At 42.4% G+C, this 12,286-nt stretch overlaps 1 protein-coding gene across 1 annotated transcript in view; it reads right to left on the reverse strand.

Moving 5' to 3' along the window:
- Positions 1-12,286, reverse strand: part of PDHX (pyruvate dehydrogenase complex component X) — a 92,606-nt gene that overhangs the window by 45,832 nt on the left and 34,488 nt on the right. Inside the window, exon 4 of the mRNA XM_062196313.1 lies at positions 6,789-6,988. Coding sequence (XP_062052297.1) covers positions 6,789-6,988 — 200 coding nt within the window. The remainder of the gene's footprint in view (positions 1-6,788; positions 6,989-12,286) is intronic.

Consider the following 12,286-nt stretch of genomic DNA (forward strand, 5'->3'; position numbering starts at 1 on the left):
GTAACCTCCTACCTCCTTTTTTTTTTTTTTTTTTAATTTTTTATTTGACAGGTAGAGTTAGACAGTGAGAGAGAGAGACAGAGAGAAAGGTCTTCCTTTTTTCGTTGGTTCACCCCCCAAGTGGCTGCTACGGCCAGCGCACTGCACTGATCCGAAGCCAGGAGCCAGATGCTTCCTCCTGGTCTCCCGTGTGGGTGCAGGGCCCAAGCACTTGGGCCATCCTCCACTGCACTCCCAGGCCACAGAAGAGAGCTGGACTGGAAGAGGAGCAACTGGGACTAGAACCTGGTACCCATATGGGATGCTGGTGCCACAGGAGGAGGATTAACCAAGTGAGCCACAGCGCTGCCCTCCCCTCCCCCCTTCTACAAAAGAAGAAATTATTTTTAGGTCTGACAGGAGCCCTATGCTCATGGATTTCAAATTTTTCCCTTCTAGCCTGACCATTCTACAAAGCCACAAAGGGATCCCTCCAAGAGCCTCTCATTACCCCAGTCACCTCCCAATAACATAAGCTCCAACAAGCTATTCTACAGGCCCCTGCCTTACACTTACCCAATCTCACATGGCCCTTCTTCGTCTATGTCACTGAAAACCAAGGAGCAGCCTTGGGGGTTTTCGGCCATCAAATTGGTCCCTCTTTTGCTCCTGTAGCCTATCTCTCAAAAACACTAGATCCCACAGTCAAGAGCTGGGCACCCTGTTTACAGGTGCTAGCCTCAGCAGAAGTTCTCATACAGGAGTCAAATTGCCTTTGGGTCACCACTTACTATTCTCTCCTCTTATCACCTGTCAGAGCTTCTAATCTATAAAGGCCTCCAGTCTCTTCCACTATCCCACCTTCTGGCCCTCCAGATGGCACTAATTGAAGACCCTACCCTCACCTTTAAACCCTGTCCTCCCCTCAATCCAGCTATTCTTCTTCCCCCTTCCTCAATGTCACTAGATCACACAGCTCTTTCTTACTCCTGCATTGAGACCACTGAACAACTCTTACCCCATTCCCCAAATGTTCAGGAAAGTCCTCTCATTTTTTTTTTTTTTTCCAGGCAGAGTGGACAGTGAGAGAGAGAGACAGAGAGAAAGGTCTTCCTTTTCTGTTGGTTCACCCCCCAATGGCTCCTGCGGCCGGCGCCCTGCGGCCGGCGCACCACACTGATCTGAAGCCAGGAGCCAGGTGCTTCTCCTGGTCTCCCATGCGAGTGCAGGGCCCAAGCATTTGGGCCATCCTCCACTGTCTTCCTGGGCCACAGCAGAGAACTGGACTGGAAGAGGAGCAACCGGGACAGAATCCGGGGCCCCGACCGGGACTAGAACCCGGTATGCTGGCGCCGCAGGCGGAGGATTAGCCTAGTGAGCCGCAGCGCCAGCCGAAAGTCCTCTCATTAACCTCTCCTGGGTAAGGTTTCAATGGAAGCTCTGTCTACCATCAAGGAATCAAAAGGGCAGGATATGCAGTAGTGTCAACCATGACACAATCAGGAGGCTAGACCATTCCCTCCCAACACTGCTAATCAACAGGCTGAACTTTATGCTCTAACCCATGCCTTCATGCTGGCAAAAAATAAATCTGTCACAGTTTACACTGACTCCAAATATGCCTTTCACATTCTCCTGTCCCACTGGGCAATTTGGAAAGAAAGGTACCTTTTCACCACAAAGTGAACAGCCATCTCTAATGCAACTTACATAACTTCTCTCTTAGAGGTGGCTCATCTACCAAAACTAATTGTCCACTGCAAAGCTCACCAAACTGGCAACTCCGTTGTCATGACTGTTAACAAAAAGGCAAATCAGGCGGCCTGTCAGGTGGCACTGTCTCCCTTCCCTTCTCTTCCCTTTCCTCTCATCTGTTGCCCCAACCACTATACTGGCAAATCACTCTCAAGACCAACTACCACAGCAGCCTTCCACCCAGGCCATTCTATTTTATCTCCATCATTTGTTTCATCCCAACCTTCCCTCCTTACCACTGTGTGTCAACCAATCTCTTCCTCTCATGCCACAAGATACCAAGTACCTTCAGCAATTCACCTCTTCATGTTCTATATGTCAACAAACCCTAATTCTAATCTCTGTCCTCCACCCTTTCCTTCCCATCAAGCCAGAAGACATCTACCAGCCTCTGACTGGCAAATTGACTTCACCCATAAGCCCCGAGTATGACACATTCAGCATCTCCTGGTACTGGTGGATACCTTCTCTGGATGGGTAGAAATCTTCCCAACCACTAACAAATGAACACTTACGGTATCCAATATCTTACTTCAGGAGATCATCCCTCGATTCAGGGTCCCAGCCTTCCTCCAATCAGATAATGGTCCTGAACTTACTTCACAAGTAAGTCAACTACTGAGTAAAGCACTCAACATCTCTGGCATTTCCATATCCGCTATCAGCCCCAGTCCTCAGGAAAGATACACTAAAAAATACCCTAACCAAACTCTCCCTTGAGCTTCACCTAGACTGGACTAAACTACTTCTACTAGCTCTGCTCCATATAAGGGCCCTTCCAAAAAATGTTCTCAACCTTTAACCTTTTGAACTTATGTATATGGACATCCCCCCTAGTTCCTCCAGCCATACACCTGCAATCCCCACTCTTGCTGCCCCATCTACACTCACCTCTCCTCAGATATATCCAAGCAGAGTTACAGATACCAACTGCCCTGCTCCAAGTTCAACTACTTCAGACAGGTTCCCTCCTATTACAGTGGGAGACAATGTCTTACGGTCCTCTTCACACCCCTCCTTGCCCCCTACTCCCACCAAGCTACAGGCCAAATGGACTGGCTCTTACTGGGTTATTCTCACTACTCCTACTGCAGCAAAGCTACAAGGGAGCCCTTATTGGGTCCATGGGTCCACTTTTCTTAACTTAAGCACCCCCCACCCCAACCCCACCCCCGCCATTTTACAGTTACTCCCACAGGGCCACTCACAGCCAAGCTTACCTGGATTCAAGCTCCACTACCAACAGTGCCTGAAAATTCAGACCCTTCTGCCCTTGATGAACCCACCTCCAGGAAATGGTGACCAAGCAGCCATTTGCCATTTCTAACACCAGGTAAGTACTGATCCTCTCTTATATCAGTACCAAATCTTCCTACAACTTCTGTGGGAAGCATATCAAACACACTCCTCGCCCATCTACCCCTCTTGGCTCCATTTGGATATTGAAGGTTTACACCTCCAAAGAACCTTCTCAGACTTCATTCTCAATGAGAGCCACACTTTTCCATATCTGCTCCCACTGTCTCACTCCCTCTTCCATAACCACATTGAATTCCTTGATAATCTCCTCTCTTCCGCTCTTTGTGTCTGCTCTGCATCCGCTGGCACCAGGAACACATTATGTATGGCAGTTTTAGATTTACACCACTTCCATTCCTGCTGAATTACTTCACACTACCTTCGGCCTCATCACGGGCTGTGCAGGCCCTATCGCTCTGTATTATGATTTCGCTCAGACCTGCTCACATAATTGTTTTGACTGAACTAGATATACTTTATCTCAACTGGAAACACATCCATACTATCTCTGCCTAACCAGAGACAACAGAGGATCATGTAATGATGCTTACTGGAAAGGCTGCTCATCATGGTCCTGTAAGTACTATCATACCAACCGTAGGTATGGCCTCCCGGGAAACAGCTCTCTAAGGTCTTGCCCCAAGCTGAGGCACAAAGATCACCGGGCCTGACCCTTCCTGACTTTCACTACAACTGACCCCTACCTTCAGGTTTGGCAAAATGGAGTTGAGGGATCTATTATTTTATATATGGACTCTAACACACAAGGTCCCCATGAACCATAAAAATTATCAGGGCTTACACTCAGCTCCCAACAGCTCCTATGAACATGGTGGTTGATAAAGTAAGGGAGTCCTCTAAATACCTGTCCCAACTAATTAACCTGGTCAACCTCCCTTAACATGGTTACAACTCATTGATCTGTCTCTCACCCTACTTTATCAACTACCCAATTCTACTTTACCTTCTGCCCTTTACCAACAACTATGTTTTATATACCTCCTGTTGCGGTTACTCTACTCACCAATATCTCTACAAACTACTATATTCACAATCCTCAGAAAGTCGTTGGAGATCTTCCTCTACATTCTGGAGGACAACATGCAACATGCTGGATTACCAACGTAGTAGAGCAACCCAACAAGATTATGCCACAAAACATTCCCTATATTATCAATATGACTGTCACTTCTACCCTTCCTTCTCTAACCCACCTGGAGGCTCATTTCTTTGTAATTATACCATATACACCTGTATTAACAGTTCTATGCCTGGTCCACATGTATTGGTGATCCTTTCCTCGCACCTAACATTATCTGACTACTCAGAGTTCCTTTTACAGACTAATCCCACTACCTGCAAGAGACGAGCAATCTTTCTCCCAGTCTTGGTTGGAATCAGCTTTGCAGCTTCCCTCTTTTCAGTGGTGATCTTGGGAACTGCTCTAGGCCACAATGTTATCTCTATTAACTGGCTCCAAGAACAACTCCAACAACTACAAGAGAAGGTCACCAGATCCACTGAGACTCAGCAGATGCCATTTGGGGCCTTCAAAATCAAGATTACCTCACTAGTGGGGGGGGGGTGCTACAAAATAGGCCAGCTCTGGACCTCATAACAGCTGAAAAACGGGGAACTCATATTTTTCTGGGAGAACAACGTTGCTATTACATTAATGTTAAAAAGCTCCAACAAATTGCCACATCTATTAAGCAGTCTGCCTAAGGGCCAAAGAATCCCTCCTCTCTCCCTCCCTATGAAGCTCTCTCATCACTTGGTTAATGCTACTCCTGGGACCACTGGCTGCTATTCTCACCTTGGCTTTAAACTACCTTGTCTGTTTAAGTGTTTATAGGAGTTGATAATGGAACGAACCAAAGCTTTCACCAATCAGGTGGTCAACCAAATGTTACTGCAGGGATATACTCAACTCCCTACCCCAGAGATCACAGCTTGAGATGCCACCCCATGCCAGCAAGAAGTAGCTTCAGAAGGTAGATCATCGTCCCTCCACCCCTCGCAGGCTTTTGGGGCTGGTGTAATCCCATATAATGTTTGCTTTATAGAAAATAAAAGGGGGGACTATTAGTAAAACAGGTGCCATCTTATCTGAGGCACCATCTTAGGCTCTGGCCCAGTTGCCATTTTGTACAATAAGTTTTGGTTTCCTAAGTCCAGCCTGATTTACCAGAAATCAGGTGACCTAATGGCCCAACCATGGCCCCACCCAATGGGATTTGCTGTTCTTACTTCCTTATCTCTGCTAAACTATATAAGACTTGCCCTCCTAGTGCAGGCTGCTGTTTTCTCTTGTGCACAGAGAGGCAGCCTTGTCAGCGACAATAAACCATTCCTTTACTCCAGGATTTGCTGTGTTTTGTGGTGGCTTTTCAGTAATCAACCAATTAAAAACTTCGAAATCATGCTGTGGGCCAATACTGTGCAGATTCACTGGTCCGTCAGTTTCTTACCTACACAGAAGGCCCTGATTCATGTGGATCTCTAGATGATGGAGCTCCAGAGAACTGGAACATATACTATTATCTCTGCCTGGGAGATGGTGATCATTAAGTACAAAACATCAGTGAGACTGACTTTTGATTTTCATGATCAATGAAACAGGAGAAAAGAGTGACCAGGCATCAGAGTCATCAATACTCTCTGTGGTTAAGGGGATTTAAAAATCAGTATTTCAAAGACTACTCTTAATTTTTTTTTTCTGTCAAGAACAATGGTAAAGGGAAAAACACTGAAAAATGAAAGAATCTGAATGTTTAAGTTCAAAAGCAGTTCTTCACAGAACCTTTTCTCTGTGAAGGATTTTTTCTTTACAATTTTGTATAATTACAAGGAATATTAAAATAAATAAATGAAACATGAAATCTGTCAGAATTTGTAGAACCTATCATTTGAAACTATGAAAAGCTCAAGTAAACAAAGTTTACTGTCAGTGTTGTTACAGAACAATGAGACAAAACTGAGCTCTGTTGTGTCAGAACTCAAATACACAGCAGCTTGAAAAGTAACCATGTTGAGGCTGGCATTGTGGCACAGCAGCTAAAGGTACATCTTACAATGCTGGCATCCCACTTCAGAGTGCCAGTTCAGGACCCTGCTGCCTTGCTTCTGATCCAGCTTCCCGATAATACACCTGGGAAGGCAATGGACAAAGGCCCAAGTGCTTGGGGTCCTGCCACCCACAATGAAGACCAGGATGGAGTTCGAGGCTCCTGACTTTTACTTGGCCTAGCCCTAGCTACTGCAGGCATTTGGGAAGTGAACTAGTAGATGAAAAATCTCTAACTTTGTCTCTCAAATAAATAAATAAACCTTTAAAAAAGAGATGCATGTTAAAAGGCTACTTCCATTTTATATTAGTCATACATTTGAAACCAGAATTCACATTACACTAATTAGAATTCCATGAGTGGAACATGATGTGAAGTGTGGTATACTGCCTTCTGTTCTGGAATTCTAAAATCTCATTCAAGCACACTGTAGCACTGACTATGCTGTTCCTCGCTGGGCAAGCTACCTGGAACATAGCAGGTCTTCAGTAATTTACTTGTTTACTGAATGAACAGGGAGGGATAGTAAGATAATCATTTCTCGTCTCAGTGTCTTATGATAAAAAAGGAAGACCAGTAATTTCCTACTTAATGTAAAAAGACGTTTTGAGTATAATAATGATTAAAATACACTAAAAACTACTATAATAATTTTTAAAACATTATCATTCAAATAAACACACTCACTGCAGGGTTCCTGGGGTGTGTTCTCTCTTGGCAGGCGTGGAAACTTGTGGTTCTGGTGAGGGAGGAGGCACTGATGGTTTTGCAGCTGGTGGTGGAGGACCTACATCTTTGGGAATTTCAACATTTTTCCAATCTGCTCCTTCTTCAACAATCAAACCAATTAGTGAACCCAGCTTTATGTTTTTAGTTCCTTCTTCAACCTGTATTTCAAAAAGAAAATAGAGGTGGAAAGGCCCCTGACCACATGAAGTAGTTTCTTTCTTGGGTAATTCTGCACTGGTTAGAAAGACCTCTTAACATGAGCTAAAAGCTGCTTCCAACAAGACTTGCCTTTGCCTTCAACTCACCACCTTCTCCCATTTAAACCTTCCTTCACCAATCTCCCTCTTCCAGTTACTAGCGTTATCCCTAAGAAAGGAACAAAGCTAATACCTCTCCTCTTTCTGACACCCTTCAAATATTTTAGCTATCAGTACCACCTTCTTTTGGATGTCAATTATTATGTATCCAAAACAGGAGGCTATGGATACATGTCTCAGCCATTTGTCTTTCCTGGACGGTTCCCACACAATGGCTTCAAAACTCCAGAGTTCAAAGGATGTATCTGCTCCAAATCACTCTGATCTACTAAAACTAATGTAAAGCAAAATCTTCTCAGTAAAGTCAGCTTCAAGAAACAACATTCCATCATGCAGATAGAATCAGTAAATTATTCTGGTTAATGTTCAGTATAGTTTCCCACTTTCTCTGTATGTAATTCTTTACCCAACTATCTAATCGTAAAATCTGAGAAATATGGTGGTGGCTCAGCTACTCAAACATTTTTTCACAGACAATGCCAATTAAAAATCTAAATAAAACAAAATGACTTTTTCAGTTAAATGTATTGAGGCATTTCAGCAGCATTAATTTGTAAAGAAAGAGCTTAATTTACTTATTAAAATCAGTCCCTATGAAATCTTATATATAAAGATATTTTTAAGTTCAAGACTGGAACAAAATGTCATTCTATAAAATCACTATTATTGTATTTCAATTACTTTAGTCAGGCTCGTTACAGATGCATTTAATGAATAATAGACTAATAGGCAATTGGATATTCACTAATATGGTAATTATAAGGAAAAGCGTAACTAGAATGAGTCTGACATTTCAAAGTAACATTAATTTTGACCTTATTAGTGGGTACACTATTCTTATAATAATTAGGCATAAGTTCTTGGGGTTAGGAACAGGAACAGTGCTGTGATGAAGTAAAATATATTTAAGAATTGGGCACATACAATTAAATAAGGATGTTTAATGCTAATTACAAACTGTGGAAAAATACTACACAATCCAAGAAAATTTTAGGTGCTTAGTTGTTTGTCAGATTCTGAAAAGCTCTACTTCTACTGACCTTTTTTCTTTAACCATTTCAAGGAAATGAATTATATTACTAGACTAACAGATTTCCTTCTTCTAAAAGTATTTTATTACCCACTTAAGAATTGCTAATTCAGGGCCAGCGCTGTAGTACAGGTTAATCCTCCACCTGCAGCGCTGGCATCCCCTATGGGCACTGGTTCTAGTCCTGGCTGCTCCACTTCCCATCCAACTCTCTGCTATGGCCTGGGAAAGCAGTAAATGGCCCAGGTCCTTGGGCCCCTGCACCCACATGGGAGACCTGGAGGAGGCTCCTGGCTCCTGGCTTCAGATCGGCGTAGCTCCGCCGTTGCGGCCATTTGGGGAGTGAAACAGCAAACGGAAGAAGTTTCTCTCTGTCTCTCCCTCTCACTGTCTGTAACTCTCTCTCTCAAATAAATAATACATAAAATCTTAAAAAAAAAAAGAATTGCTAATTCAAAATTAAACTAAAATGATTAATCTTCTTTAAAAGAAAAAGGTAAAAATGAAACATTAAGTGATATAATGTCTCTGATATTAAAGCTTTTTAAAATTGAAGCAGAAATAGGATTAATGTCCAAGTACAAATGACCATCATTCAAATTCAAAATATTCTTTTTAAAAAAGCAAAGTTTTAGTTTTTGAAATATCAATATATTTCTGAAATCTGAGTCAGATACCACAATGAATCTGAAAGATTCTTCAGCTCATCTCTCTCTCTCTTTTTTTTAAACAGGCAGAGTTAAAGAGAGAGAGAGACAGAGAGAAAGGTCTTCCTTTTTTCGTTGGTTCACCCCCCAAGTGGCTGCTACGGCCAGCGCACTGCACTGATCCGAAGCCAGGAGCCAGGTGCTTCCTCCTGGTCTCCCGTGTGGGTGCAGGGCCCAAGGACCTGGGCCATCCTCCACTGCACTCCCAGGCCACAGCAGAGAGCTGGACTGGAAGAGGAGCAACCGGGACAGAATCCGGCGCCCCAGCTGGGACTAGAACCCAGGGTGCCGGCGCCACAGGTGGAGGATTAGCCTAGTGAGTCTCGGCGCCGGCCTCAGCTCATCTCTTTTATTATAAATATTAAAAATACTTCCACACGTATTCTGCCAACATGACATCGACTTTAAAAAAAAAAAGATTTATTTTATTTTATTTGAAAGGCAGTGTTACGGGGTAGGGGCGGAGAGGGAGAGACAGAGAGAAGAGATCGTCCATCTGCTGCTTTGTTCCCCAAAAGGTCGTAACAGCAAGGGCTGGGCCAGGCCAAAGCCAGAAGCCTGGAGCTTCTTCTGGGTTTCCCAGATGGGTATCATAGGCCCAGGCACTTGGGCCATCTTCTGCTGCTTTACCAGAGAGCTGGACTGGAAGTGCAGCAGCCGGCACAAGAAACAGTGCCCATATGGAATGCCAGCATCACAGGTGGCAGACTTACCTGCAACACCACAACACCAGCCCTGACACTGACACTTTCATAAAAGTAGGCGACAACAAATATTTACTATTTTAATTTTTACCATATCCAAATATCAAATAAAAGTTATTTTAATTATTCCCATTTAAAAATGACACTATGAAGTATGAAATCCAAATACAATGGATAATTTCTAGTAATAAATTGCTATATAACTTATATAACAGAAGTTAAAGAAAATAATGTTGATTACAATTACATTTAAAATCATTAAAATCTACATGAACTTAAAATAATTTGACGTTTTCTATAGAACTGAGAGTATTATCTAGTCAGAATTTGCTCTGGGCTTTAAGATAACATTTTCTCAATTAAAGATATCAAGATCTCCAAAGAAGAATCAATTAAAAGTTATACATCTTCAAATTTCAACAGTAAGCATTCAAGCCATAAAATGTGACTCTGAAGATGAATGTGGTGATTTAATGAAAAATAAGGGTAGGGGCGAGGGAATCTAACAAATAAAACTAATGAGAAAAATACATGCTTTAGAAAAATACCAGTAACACAGAGATACAGCTAAAACACCGAAGAATATGATTAGTACCAAGAAGGGATATTATTGCTGTTTTTGATTCAGATGATCAATAAAAGGAGGTTTTTTTTTTTTTTAATTGCTTTAATACCCAATGATGTTATTTTTTGGAAAGATTTGTTTTTGAAAACTGCTTTAAATAAAGATCTATCAATATAGGGGTCGGTGCTGTGGTGCAGTGGGTTAATGCCCTGCCCTGAAGCGCCAGCATCCCACAGGGTGCCGGTTCTAGTCCCAGCTGCGCCACTTCCGATCCAGCTCTCTGCTGTGGCCTGGGAAAGCAGTAGAAGATAGCCCAAGTCCTTGGGCCCCTGCACCTGTGTGGGTGACTCGGAGGAGGCTCCTGGCTCCTGGCTCCAGATGGGTGCCTCTCTGGCCATTGTGGCCAATTGGGGAGTGAACTATCAGATGGAAAACCTCTCTCTCACTATTTGCCTCTCCTCTCTCTGTGTAACTCTGACTTTCAAATAAATAAATAAAATCTTTAAAAAATATATCAATATAAGAAAAAAACAATCAATACATTACATTTCAAAAAATTGTATGTTTGGCTGGCGCCATGGTTCACTAGGCTAATCCTCCGCTTGCAGCGCCAGCACACTGGGTTCTAGTTCCGGTTGGGGCGCCAGATTCTGTCCCAGTTGCTCCTCTTCCAGGCCAGCTCTCTGCTATGGCCCAGGAGTGCAGTGGAGGATGGCCCAGGTCCTTGGGCCCTGCACCCGCATGGGAGACCAGGAGAAGCACCTGGCTCCTGGCTTCGGATCAGCGTCGCGCAACGGCCACAACGTGCCAGCTGTGGCAGCCACTTGGGGGGTGAACCAACGGAAAAGGAAGACCTTTCTCTCTGTCTTTCTCTCTCTAACTCTGTCAAAAAAAAATTGTATGTTTAAATAATATTAACATACTACACCTTTTTTAACCCCAATGGTATCCTACTTTGTGTGATAAATTAGACAGCAACTCTAGAGAGGACGGAGGCCAGATTAGAGAACCTCTGTTACAACTCTGCATTTCATCTTAAGATTCTACTTCATTAATTTATCATTTTAAACACCTGCTGTTCAATTTAAGTATTAAATTTAAGACCAAGTTAATGAATTTATCTCTATTTGTGTAATAATTGAAGGTTTTCTGCAAGGTAATTTGCCAGGGATTAAAAGGGAGTTTGAAAACTCCCACTAACTGAAATACACTAGAAATAAATCATAAAATTACTTAGATTGACAGCAATTATTCTTTATTAATAGTGTTGGGAGCATCAAAGCTTTTTATTCTAATAAAATGTAATAAGTATTATTTTATTTTTAGAATCAAACACAAGATGTAAAAAACATGAAACAGCAAACAAAGAAAATAATGAGATTATGTGGAAAAAATACAAAAATCTTTCAAAGGCTGTGGAATTAAATTCCGAAGAGTAAAACAGTCTGTAATTTCGAATACTTTAAAAAATGTGAGCTAAAGCTAAACACTTGAGTTTTTTTTTTTATAGAAAACGTTTATTTAATAAATATGAATTTAAAAAGAACACTAGAGTTTTGTGGGGATAGTTTCAGCATTTACTTTTGGTGTTTAGTTTTATACCATCCCTTGCCTTTTAGTAAGCTCAATTATACATCTCTGTAATTTTTTTTAAAGATTTATTTTATTTATTTGTAAGGCAGAGTTAGAGGGAGAGAAAGAAAGACCAATCTTCCATTCATTGGGTCACTCCTAAATGGCCACAACAGCCATGCCTGGGGCAGGCTGAAGCCAGGAGCCAGAAGCTTCATCCGGATCTCCCACATGGATGCAGGGGCTACAGGACTTGGGCCATCTTCTTCTGCCTTCCCAGGTGCATTAGCTGGGAGCTGGGTTGGAAGCAGAGAAGTTGGGACTTTACCTGATGCCCATTTATGAGACACCGACATTGCAGGCAGCAGCGGCAATGGCTTAATCCATTGTCACAATGCTGGCCCCCATGATTTTTAAAGTAAAATATCTTCCAAGCACTCCAATAAAAGTCATTGTATTATGTTAGTTAATACAAGAATTATTTCACAATGAAAGATAAAGGTGATAAAGGGAAAGGAATAACTCTTGTTAGCAGGGTGGAGAGAGGGTTGAAATGGGGTA

The sequence above is a fragment of the Lepus europaeus genome, chromosome 7, assembly GCF_033115175.1.
Source record: "Lepus europaeus isolate LE1 chromosome 7, mLepTim1.pri, whole genome shotgun sequence".
Lineage (NCBI taxonomy): Eukaryota > Metazoa > Chordata > Mammalia > Lagomorpha > Leporidae > Lepus > Lepus europaeus.